This window comes from Onychostoma macrolepis, chromosome 01, assembly GCF_012432095.1.
Source record: "Onychostoma macrolepis isolate SWU-2019 chromosome 01, ASM1243209v1, whole genome shotgun sequence".
Lineage (NCBI taxonomy): Eukaryota > Metazoa > Chordata > Actinopteri > Cypriniformes > Cyprinidae > Onychostoma > Onychostoma macrolepis.
In genome coordinates, this window is record NC_081155.1 from 39,892,247 (window position 1) to 39,905,357 (window position 13,111).

The 13,111-nt window shown below is 34.6% G+C and overlaps 1 protein-coding gene across 1 annotated transcript in view; it reads left to right on the forward strand.

Annotated features, from left to right (window-relative positions):
- The window catches only part of si:dkeyp-9d4.3 (caskin-1), a 56,308-nt gene that overhangs the window by 27,601 nt on the left and 15,596 nt on the right, over positions 1 to 13,111 (forward strand). The window contains exons 2-9 of the mRNA XM_058768223.1: positions 2,439 to 2,490; positions 4,534 to 4,631; positions 5,124 to 5,269; positions 5,348 to 5,443; positions 9,644 to 9,765; positions 11,427 to 11,535; positions 12,411 to 12,519; positions 12,617 to 12,711. Coding sequence (XP_058624206.1) covers positions 2,439 to 2,490; positions 4,534 to 4,631; positions 5,124 to 5,269; positions 5,348 to 5,443; positions 9,644 to 9,765; positions 11,427 to 11,535; positions 12,411 to 12,519; positions 12,617 to 12,711 — 827 coding nt within the window. The remainder of the gene's footprint in view (positions 1 to 2,438; positions 2,491 to 4,533; positions 4,632 to 5,123; positions 5,270 to 5,347; positions 5,444 to 9,643; positions 9,766 to 11,426; positions 11,536 to 12,410; positions 12,520 to 12,616; positions 12,712 to 13,111) is intronic.

Here is a 13,111-nt window from a genome sequence, read left to right on the forward strand (position 1 = left end):
GTGAAATTTGGCTATTATCATGTAACATTTTAATTATATTCTGCTGAAGTGAAGGAAATGACTTAAAAAAAAAAAGATTTGTTAATTTTGATGAACGAGATTCAAACATCCGAGTAAAATGATCCGATCTTCCCATGACTAGCAGGGAGCAGCAGCTCATTTGCATTTAAAGAGACATGAACGAAAACAGCATGTTTCTGCTCACACTCAAAAGAGGCATTTAAAATTATATAATAAATGATCTGTGGAGTATTTTGAGATTAAACTTCACAGACACAATCTAGGGACACCTGAGACTTGTATTACATCTTGTAAAAAGGGGCATAATAGGTCTCCTTTAAGGAAGAGAGCAGCTCAGACATTCTGCTAAACTTCTCGTTTTGTGTTGTTCTCAATTTGGAACAACATGGGTAAATAAATGAAGACATTTTCATTTTTGGGTGACCTAATCCTTTAAAAGACCATAAACTGTATGGCAACAAATGCCAGGGATTTCTGTACTTTTTGAGCATTGCTTAGGGAGAAGTCTTGTTATGTTTATGAGCAAAAATTTTATTTCCGCATTTTGCCATGGCAGATGATGGATTATATCATCTTAACCTTTAACCTCTTGTAGATTTCCAAGTCTCAGACACTCTGAAACACTCCAGCTGGGTCTTTTGGAGCATAAAGCTGTGAATTAACCGAATGCATCATTGAAAGAGGATCCAAGGGGAAGATTGTTTCTTGAAAAAAGAATGTTTGAAACACAGGAGATTTTGTGTGCTCGTGAGCAGGAGCTGGGCAACACCGATTGTTATTGTCATGGTTAAGGTCAAGGTTTCCATAGCAACAGGCACCAATGAGGTTGCAGTGATAATGGTATGAATAATTTATCACATGGAAGGATTATGACCGAGTTCCAAAACACCTCATGGTGTGCGACTGTATGGGTGCCAGTTTGTGAATGTATACAAAATGTATGTTTCTACCCATAACTTCCTCATTTATCATGATACTAGAGAGACATTGCATAGTAACTCCAGGTGAGGCGTTGCCATTTCTGTCACATTCTCTAATTAGCATCACAGTGACATTGAGTCGTCATGGAAATGCTCATTTGCGTTTTTATCATTTCTTTCCGTAGTGTTTCTGAAGGTGACTTAGATAGAATGTCTGGGAGTGTGTTTGTACAAAATGAGATGCTTAATTAGTTGTTGTATATTAAATGTGCACTAATTACATATCTATTAATTTACTGTTTTCAAGAGATAATGTTGAATAGGGAAATTAATTAACTTCCTCATCATCCTCACCAAGTCATAAGAATAATTGATTAGGCTGTGATGAATAATGGGCGAGTATGAATAATAATATCATTTATGCATAATGAATAGCTTCTTAAGCATGTTTATTAGAACAAGACTGTTATTAAGGTCAAATGAGCAGCACACATACACACACAGGTTGTTTATTTCACCGTTTAGTGATATTTTCCTGCATTATAAATTTCTCTCACTTTCTGTCTGTCTCTACACCCCCATCGCCTGTCTCACACACTGAGAAGGTTGCCATCTGGACTCCTTTCATTTAGCACACACACACACACACACACACACACACACATACACGCACGCATACATCTGGAGATTAATATGTCAAGCCATAGACATTTGATGGAAATATCGCCCAGAATTTAATGCATAGCTTTGATTTTGATTAGGCTTGTCAGTGTGTTTGTAATTGGTGGTTGTGTGGATGTGTGGCTCATAACCAGCTGTGATTAAACAGTTTTGCTTGAGTTTAATGAATGGAAACTCTACCTGCTGGCTTTGACTGAGAGGAATCCCCTCTGTGACTGATCCACATCTCGCTTTGACCTTAGACCTCGATATGAACATGGTGGGAAAGTATTTTATACCTGCTAATTAGGGTTCTGCTTCAAAGTATGAAATCACTCAAATTAAGAATGCATTTTAAATTGAAATATATTCATATAACTTAATGTGTATTTTTAATGTGACTTCTGTACATTTTCAGCATGAAATACTTATATATATATATATATATATATATATATAAATTACACGACTTCATAAGAAACAATATAATACTACTATAATACTATTTACTAGTATGATATTGTTATACTGGTAAATTATACTACTATTTATAATAGGACCAGTCATATTATTAAGTTATTATTTTTTAAGTAAATAAATAAATAAAATTAAACATGTATTATTATTGTTATTATTATTTTACAATTTTGTATTAAATGTAAACACAAAGCATCTGTTTTTACTTTTCATATTTAATCATTGCATTACGTTTATGTCTGATCAAGCATTTTTTTCTTAGTTTAACAAATGTCTCAGTTTGGCCTAATTAATGAAACATCTTTCCTTACCGTTATAAGAATTAAAACTAATCAAAACTGTTTTCTGTTTTCTCTCCAGAGCTCCTGGGTGCTGCTAAGAAAGTGAATGTGAATTTCCAGGACACAGACGGGTGAGGTTCATTTGTACTTATGCACTATCAATTAGTGATCAGCTGATGTGGACTATTCAGTGGCCATTGGCTATATTAAATTCAACAGGAAACTGCATTTGCAACTTAATGTGACATATTTCCACAGATCAGGACTTTGTATTAGCAATTGATTGGATTGTGAATTGCATTTACCCAAATGACTGTTAGGCGGTTGGAGGAAAAGAGTTGAAAACTAAGAGTGCTTGGTGATGTCATTACCATACAGTCTATTTTCATTTCATGGTTAAATTATTTACTGGACAGTCGGGGATATGATCAATACAATTAATCAATAAACTTTTGTACTGTATGAATTTTCAAGATTCCTACAGTGCAGAGTACAGGTGTGTTGTTATTAGAATGCTACAGTGTATTAGAGTAAGAGAGAGTGAGTCTCTCTCTCTGTGTGTGTGTGTGTGTGTGTGTGTGTGTACACACGTGGCTTGGGGCTCTGGCAGAGAAAAATCTCTTACTCATGGAAGTAGGTCATAGCCTCCTGCTCAGTTAGGCAGTGAGGGATCGGAGTGAAGTGGTAGAGTTGAGCTACAATGAAGTCCGATTAGGGACTCTCTAAAAAGTTACGCAGGAGGCTGAAAGCACTTGGGCTGGAAATGAGATATTAAGATTAGAGTATTATTAGGAGATATGTGACCCTGGACCACAAAACCAGTCTTAAGTCGCACGGATATATTTGTAGCAATAGCCAAAAATACATTGTATGGGGTCAAAATTATTGATTTTTCTTTTATGCCCAAAATAATTTGCATATTAAGTAAAGATCATGTTCCATGAAGATATTTCGTAAATTCCCTACCGTAAATATATCAAAACAAAATTTTTGATTAGTAATATGCATTGCTAAGGACTTCATTTGGTCAACTTTAATATCTCAATTTCCAAAAAATTGACCCTTATGACTGGTTTTATGGTCCTGGTTCACATATAGGCTGTTTTGAAGGAGATATTTAGACCACATAATAAGAATTGGCCTGGTAATTAGTAGACCCGCACAGATACACCTACAGTCCTTATGATTCAGCTACCAGTTAGACTGTGTAGAGGTGACTCAGGGCAGTTGCAATGCACACATTTTCAGGCCACCACTCCACATATGCACAGTAATTCTCTCTCTCACTGAGAAAAATTAGTATGATTGTTTGAGAAATTTCATCAAAAACAGATTTTGAAAAGTCAGACTTTTGTCTTCTGCTGCGTTAACGTCTGTTGTCTTGAATCCATAGCAATATCTATCTGATATCTAGGTTGTTGGTTAGATGTTAACATGAATGACAGATGCTAACACTGTTGCTGACAGCTACCATATCAGATTGTATCATGGCTTTAAGGTTTTGAGCGATTGTATCTCTACTTACATTATGAAATAAAATGTATAACTGAATTGAAAAAAAAAAAAAAGAATCTTTAAAATGTGCAATGATTATTATTTCATCAAAATGTCTGTTTGATGCAACAGGCAATCAATATATTTTATTAAAAAAGATTTAACTTATTTTAGATACCTGTAATGTAGGTCCCACTTTTACTTCTGATTTGAACGCTCAGTATTTCTAAAAGCTAAAAGATTTAGAAGATTTAAAAGATTTGTACATTTTTATAGTTTACATTTTTGTCATAATTTGTCATAATTATGACTTAGCCGAAATTATGACATAAACATTTGGAATTATAAGATACTATTTATGTCATAATAATGAGATTTTATCTCATGATTTCATGATTTTTCATTTTAATTATGATTGTTTATTTCATAATTTTGACATAGGTCATAATAGACTTTTTTATCTCATATTTGAATCATAATTATGATTCACCAACGTATTTTTTTTCTTTCTAATATGGCAGGAATGTCTTTCTCATTTTACATTAAATCAGTTACTTTCACAATGATACTTTCCATATTTAAATCTATTCCACAGGTTTCCCTCCAGAAACCTATACAGATTTTAAATGTCATTAGAAATGGTTAATGCATTATGTTTTTTGTGTGCTTTTGTTTTATAGGTTATCTGCCCTGCATCATGCTGCTCTTAACGGTAACGTGGAGGTGATTTCACTGTTGCTTGAGTCACAATCTGTCGTAGACATCAAAGACCAGAAAGGTACAAACACACAGCACCACACACACATGCAGATGTCTTGAGTCCAGTTAGTAGTGTCTCATATGTAAGCATGCACAGTTGTTTCTTCAAATAACTGTTTTCTATCTTATTATATTTTAAAATGTAATTAATTCCTGTGATGGCAAAGCTGAATTTTCAGCATTATTACTCCAGTCTTCAGTGTCACATGATCCTTCAGAAATCATTCTAATATGCTGATATGCTGCTCAAGAAACATGTTTTGTTAAAAACTGTTGCACAGCATAATATTTTTGGGGAAACTGTGATTTTTACAGGGTTTTCTGATAAATACAAAATTTAAAAGAACAACATTTATTCGAAATAATAATGTTTTGTAACATTTTAAATGTTTTTACTGATCAGTTTAATGTGTACTTGATGAATAAAAGTATTAATTTCTTACTAACCCCAAATTTTTGAATTGTTGTGTATGTTTCTCATTCAAACTCTGTATCTTCCCTTTTTCTGAAGGGATGCGGCCCTTGCATTATGCTGCTTGGCAGGGCAAGTGTGAGCCCATGAAAATGCTGCTCAAGGCGGGCTCATCAGTCAACAGCCAATCAGATGAGGGACAGATACCTTTACATCTCTCATCACAACACGGCCATTATGAAGGAGTGAGTACACACACATTAACAATTAGACTCATGCTGTACACACAAATACTCACTGTACTGTGCTGTGTGTGTTTGCAGAGCGAGATGCTGCTCCAACATCAGTCGAACCCCTGCCTCAGAGACCACGCTGGGAAAACCCCTCTAGACTTGGCCTGTGAATTTGGACGAGTCACGGTCAGTTACGCTGTGTTTGTGCGTGTCTGTCTTCGTGTACGCAGGGGTTTGTGATAGATAGATGAGAAGCGGTGCTCCCCTGTGGGATTGTGGGAACTACACCTCTTCTCACGTTCTCAGCCAGATGCAGGAAACCCCTTATTCACTCACAGCCTAAGAGATTGTGATAACAGTTTATTATAACTTGTTTTTTTTTAAAGGGACGATTCCTCCAAATATTAATATTCTATCCCCATTTGCTCAACCTCAGATCTTTCTCTCGTCCATGGAACACGACAGGGGAATTTTTAAAATGGTACTGGATGCTATTTCAAAATATTAAAAGAGCCATAAATGTGTTATACTGTAAATCCATATGCACTATTCCAAATCATCTGAAGTCATATGATAGCTTTATGTGAAAAACAGAGGTAAATTTAATCATTGACTCAAAATAAGGGTTCCTTATTGGCATCTATGGTTCCATGAAGTGCTTTTAAAGTGCCTCTATTATGGATTTTTGAAATTTACCTTTCATGCAGTGTGTAACGCAGCTCTAAGTGAATGAAAACATCCTGCAAAGTTTTAAATCTGAAAGTGCACCGTGTATAAAGTTATTGTCTCTCAAAAGAAAGAGTCGACTCCGAATCATTGAAACGAGTCATTTTTAAAACGAATCCCAATCCGTTTCGTGTTGACGTCAACATGAAACATTAGCAGATTGCCTGCCCACTAGTTGGTCTTTTTGCATTGGTCTGAAAGGGTTACTCCACCCCAAAATGAAAATTTTGTCATTAATCACTTACCCCCATGTCGTTCCAAACCCGTAAAAGCTTCGTTCGTCTTCGGAACACAATTTAAGATATTTTGGATGAAAACCAGGAGGCTTGTGACTGTCCCATTGACTGCCAAGTAAATTACACTGTCAAGGCCCAGAAAAGTATTAAAGACATCGTCAAAATAGGTCAGTGTTTCACTGATGGTTCACAGCAAACGCAGTTTGCATTCAGTGAATACTCTCCAAAATGGTGCTACGGTGACACGGAGGAGACAAATTGTTGAATAATGTTGTTATTTAAGTTTTCTTTGCATACAAAAAGTATTCTCGTCGCTTCATAAAATTTAGATTGAACCTTTGATGGCAGATGGACTATTTCAACGATGTCTTTAATACTTTTCTGGGCCTTGACAGTGTTATTTATTTGGCAGTCAAGAATGAATGAATGAATGAATGAATGAGGCATTTATATAGCGCTTTATTGTGTATTGCAATACACCCAAAGCGATTACAATCATGTGGGGGGGGTCTCTCCTCAACCTCAACCACCACCAGTGTTATATATCAGTGTCACCACCAAGACTCCCGGTTTTCATCCAAAATATGTTAAATTGTGTTGCGAAGACGAACAAAGCTTTTATGGGTTTGGAAGACATGGGGGTAAGTGATTAATGACAACATTTTCATTTTGGGGTGGAGTAACGCTTGAATGAAAATGCAAATTCATTCTTTGCCACTAGGTGCCACTTTTGGAGCAGTAAAATAGCTGTTTCCCCTTTAATGCTGTACACAAAGCAGCACTGCGCTCACAAACCGCTGCTTTATCAGGCATTACAGGCATGATGAAATGAAAATGAGACCAATCACCGCAGATTAGCGTCATGCAAAGTAGGGGTTTGGAAAAATGTATCATTGAGCGAATCGTTTGGGAGTCGTTGAGCAAGTAAGGTAAAAATAAATGCATATTATAAGAAAATGAAACTGTTTTTTGACCTTGCATGCATGTCAACCTGTTGGGGAAAATATGAACCAAAATATGAACCTTTCATTACTCATAATAGGGGCACTTTAACATCCATGGAATTTTTCCACTGCAAAAAAGGCTTTTCATAGTGGGAAAATGTTCTTCATATTAATAAAATATTTCTCACACTGAGAAAAATGCTTTTGGCATCACAGCAAAAACTCCCTTTTGGAACCTTTACTTTGTGTAATTTATTGATGATCTTCACCTCCAGTGAGCAGTTAACCATTGTAACTGAATCACTGAATTCCCTGAGATCATTCAGAGAGCTAAATTAGTCTGATTTGTGAATGAAGCATTCAGTCCGCATTTGGGAACGGGATCCGATTCACTGAGAAGATTCTACTTAAAACAATGATTCATTTGTGAATGAATGACTGCTTTTCATGCAAACTCAATAAGGAGAGGCAGTTGGCAGTTGTCTGGATCCATCGAAAATGGTTTTAAATTCAGTCTGTTCCTCACTTAAATCTATCAGCTTTAGAGGTCTTGCACTATATATATGAGTCCATGTATGAATTTATGAGCGTGTGATACTTTTATGGTGTTTTGGCATCCGTCTGAAGCTTGAAAGCCTCCTTTTGTGTTGTAGAAGAAATACATTTCTGGGTCATTGAGGGAACTATTCCTTACTATTCATGTTTGTTTTTTTGACATACTGTTTTATTTGTCATATTAAATTTGTTTTGTTTTTTCGCTTAAAAAAGGCAGATTTTTTTTGTGTTAAAGTTGCCGAATATAATGTTCTGTTTTGCTAACTTCCAGCCAGACTCAGATATTGAATTGGATCACTCTCTCTTCAAAATATCTAACTCCAAAAACATGTCAGCAAACCGAATGTCAGCTTATCCGAACACTCAAAGTGACTGACAGGTCAAAGTGACTCAAAGTCTTCTGATTGGCTAAACAATAGCGATCGAATCCCATTTTGCTGTTGACAGAGCTTAAAGCTGTCAAAGAGACAGGTGTGATTTCTCACGATACCTATTTCTGTGATATCTGTCAGGTAGTAGGGCTTTTATTGCATGCTATTCCATAAAAACATATTTACAGCACCATTAACTGACAAAACATTTTTAACAGCATAAAATAAAAAGATTTAATATATTATATAATAAATGGTGCACTTTTATCGTAAAATTTTGAGTGAGGTACAAATTCATTATTTTGCACATAATGTTTGATTGTGTGGGCAACAGTGCCAACGTTTAATCAAACCCTTTTCCTATACAGTTATTTAAGTGAAAACCATCTAAATTTACTGTGGTTAACAAGGTGGTTATTCAATGTCACATTTTTTTGGACATATACATATTTCAGTCATGACAACTCTCAGAGGCATTGGCATGGTAATGTACACAACAATGTTAATGTATTTGGTCTTGGCGGAATAGATCTGCTACGCTGCTGCTGCGGCAGAGCAAGTACTGAGATTTGCTAATGCAAATACAACCACAACATGCTGCTGTGAGCATGTAAGAAATACTGCTGCTGCAAATATAACAAACATGAAATAACCTCCTTTAGCATACATGATCACCCCGTAGCAGATCTATACAGGTGGAGCTGGGGAAGGTGGAGGGTTTCTGAAGCACGCTGCGAACTGCTACAGCAAGCACTAGTCATATATTTGAATGCTGAGCAGCGAGCTCATTGGCTACTGATACAGGAGAGAACCAATCAGCTGTGCCATGTGATATTGATGTCATTAGCTCAGATTGAGATAGACCTATCGGACTGCACCATCTAAAGTTTCATGCCAGAACTCTGTATTTATATACATAGACATTGTAGTATTTTTTTTTCTTCATTCTAATTTTTGTTCTGGGGCATTTATAAGGATTAGTATAATAATTTTGTATTTATATGCAGTTTTGTTTTTTCTTTGAACATCAACCTACCCAGGGACTACAGAAGAAAATGAGCTATCTTGGCTAAATATGGCACATTTTGCATTGCTTCTATGTGTTATTTATCTGTTCCTGATCAAATGGACAGTTCACCCAAAAATGAAAATCTGTCATAATTTGCTCATCCTCAAGTTGTTGCATACTTGTCTGAATTTTTATTCAGCTGAAAACAAAATAAGAGATTTTGAAGAATATTGGTAACCAGACTGTTTTCTGGTCCCCGTGAACTTCCATGGCATTTTTTTCCATACTATGGAAGACAATGGAGACCAGCAATTATTTGATTACCAGAATATCTTATTTTATGTTCAGCAGAAAAAGCAAATCATTCAGGTTTGAAACAACATGAGAGTGAGTAAATGATGACAGAATTTTCAATTTTGGGTGAACTGTCCCTTTATATAACTAAATAATGAAAGAATAAATAAATAGCAGATCAAACTGAAATTACACACCTATGTAAGCTGTGTTTGTGCAATATGCATGTATCTTTTCTGTGTGTTCTACAGGTGGTGCAGTTGCTCCTGAACAGTAACATGTGTGCTGCTATGTTAGAACCAAAGCCCTCCGATCCCAATGGCATCAGTCCGCTCCATTTAGCGGCTAAGAATGGACATATCGAGATCATCAAGTAGGTGCTCACTGGACTTTATCGCTACACATGCACTGAAGTCATCATTTGGGTTACGTCTTACATATAGGGTACAACCTATCTTTAATGGTACAGTTCAAGTGAGCATATTATTATAAATCATATGCTCATATTTTGCACATGTAATTTGCCATGTATTAGAACTTAAATTTCAAACTGTCCAGCGAGGTGAACAATTTATCATTTATCATTTTAATATCACGAATACTTGTCTTACCATGAATTCTATTGTTTTGGTGAATCTCACAAAAATATAAATGGGTAAAGTCTGGCTCATATTTCACCCCAAAACCCAAATAAGAAGAAATAGGAAATATAGGAATAGGAATAGGAATATAAAAATAGGAATATGTTGTATAAAGACATATTATATATCTTGTAAAAACATAATTCAATTTTGTGGTATTACCTTCATGTCATGATAATTAAACACATTTCCCTCCTGAAAGTCTTATTAATATGAAAATAAATATAATTTATATTGTATTTTAGTATGTATTTATCATAGAAGTATTTGTTGTACTGCCTTTATATTGATTTTAATTAATAATGTTTTATTTTTACAATCTTGAAAGATTTTGTGAAATTCTTCATAATTTGGTCTCGCGACTTCTGTACATGAACATAATTTTATGCAGTATATACACTACAGTTAAAAAGCCAGTCAGTATTTATTTATTTATTTTTGAAAGAAATTAATACAGTGAGATTTAGTAAGACTCTTTCAATTCAGCAAAGATGCATTAATTTGATTAAAAGTGACAGTAAAGCCTTTTACATGTTCTGTTAAACTTTCTCTTCATCAAAGAATCCTAAAAATATATTTTTCCACAAAAAATTTTAAGAAGTTTTCTATTAAAATATAAAACATATATGTTTACTATTTCATTTTTATAATAGTGTTCGTAAGCTTAAGAGACATCTTTTAAAAACTTTCAAAAATCTTAAACTTTGGAATAGTAATGGATGTAAATTCTGCAAAACTCAGAGGATGTTATGACATTTTTTATGAGGAATAGTACTAGTTTTATATCATTGCTTTCATATAAATTCTTTACAAGGGGACAGACATTGATGGTGTGAAATCCTGACACAGCATTTAGCTCACTGACACAAAACTGCATGACTGATGTGCTAAGACAGGTCAGGAGCAAAGGGATCGGGGATGATGAGAGAAATGAAAGGCACTGTGGGCTGTCCGATCAGTCCCCGGAGGCTTCATTCATTAGATTCGCACACACACATTCAAAGCGCGTGTCCTCATTTTTCCCTTTGATGGACAGTGCCATCACTGCCTAGTGACGCACAACGTTAATTAGTGATTTCATCACTCAACGCACATATTAGATTGTTTATGGATCAATATGAATATGAGTTTGGTTGGATGGGTGTGAAGGACATATTTTTACTTAATTTAAATTGCTGCAAATTGATTTCATGTATTTGGACCCCTACAAGTTTTTATTTTAATAACCTTTTTTTCTGGAAAGAAGTGTTTATTAGAATTAGAACTAATTTTTTTATGTACAGATTAATACAATTTGTACTGTTTAGAATAGTGTTGTGAAATATGTCTTTTAGTGTGTTTAAATAAAATAAAAAAAATGTTTCATGAAGTTTTCCTGTGTGTTTGTGTTCAGGTTACTGATCCAGGCTGGTATAGATATAAACCGACAGACGAAATCAGGCACAGCGTTGCATGAAGCTGCTCTCTGCGGGAAAATCGAGGCTGTACGACTGCTTTTGGATGTGAGTAATTCATTTGACTGCTTGCCAATTGTATGCATAATTATAATTTTTTTTTAAATATGCACTGCCATTTAAAAGTTTGGAGTTGGTAAGAATTTTTAATATTTATGAAAGATGTAATTTAGGCTCACCAAGACTGCATTATTTTGATAAAAATACAGTAAAACAGTAATATTGTGAATTATTTTATTATTTTTTGTATGTTTTAAAATGTAATTTATTATTTTGATACAAAGCTGAATTTTCAGCATCACTGCTTTAGTCTTTATTGTCATATAATCCTTCAGAAATCATTCTAATATGCAGATTTCTTGCTTAAGAAACATTTCTTATCAATGTCGAAAACAGTTGCTGCTTAATATTTTTGGGAAACCATAATACATTTTTTTCAGGAATTTTTGATTAATAGAAAGTTCAAACGAGCAGCATTTGTTTGAAATAGAAATTTTGCTAACATTATAAATGTCTTTACTGTCACTTTTGATCAATTTAATGCATCTTTGCTGAACAAAAGTATTCATTTCTTTCAGAAAAAATAAATAAACTTACTGAAACCAAACCTTTGAGTGGTAGTGTGTTCTGTCACTGTGACAATTGAATTTTTTTTCTTCATTGAGTGATAAAATCATAATCATAAAAAAATCATCATGTATTGTACGAGATAAATGGCTGGCAATTCTTGATAAATGGCTGGCCAGTTGTGCTTTATGTACAGTTGTGCCAAGTTTTACTTGCATTTAGTACTTAATATGTTTATTTTAGTTTGAGAGTTTGTTCACATATGTTCAGATATATGAATGTGTGCGCTCCTTGGCATGTCTGTATCAACAGCATAACCACTATGTACCATGTGAATGTGTTTTCTATCTCTTCAGAGTGGTATCAGTGCTGGGGTGAGGAACACGTTCTGTCAGACAGCGCTGGATATTGTTAACCAGTTCACCACTACCCAAGCCAGCAAGGAAATCAAACAGATGCTGAGAGGTACAATAGGGGAACATTTCTGAAAACACAAATTCACATAGAAATGTCCAAGGCTTTCTAAATTCACTGGTTTCTGTGTGTGTGTTCGTGCATACAGATGCATCGGCTGCCATGCAAGTGAGGGCTCTTAAGGATTACTGCAACAACTACGACCTGACAAGCCTCAATATTAAATCAGGCGACATCATCACGGTAAAGAAGCAATTCTTCAACTCTAACATTGTAATGTAGCAAGGTGTGTATTTCTGGATTTTAACTAAACTTTACACCCAGGGATGGCATGCATATTTTTTTTAAGAGGAATGAAGCACTTTTCTTTTTTTTTTAACTCTATAGTGGTTCTTTATATACACATCTATTAAAAAGTTTAAATCAGTAAGATTTGTTTTTTGAAAGACATTAATGCTTTTATTCAGCAAGGATGCATTAAATTGACTGAAAGTAAAAGTTAAGACATTTATAATGCTATAAAATATTTATATTTCAAATAAATGCTGCTCTTTTGAACATTTGAATGCTCCAAGTCAATAAATAAACAAACAAACAAAACCAAAATAGTAATGAGCAAAAGGAGCATTTTTACACTGAAATT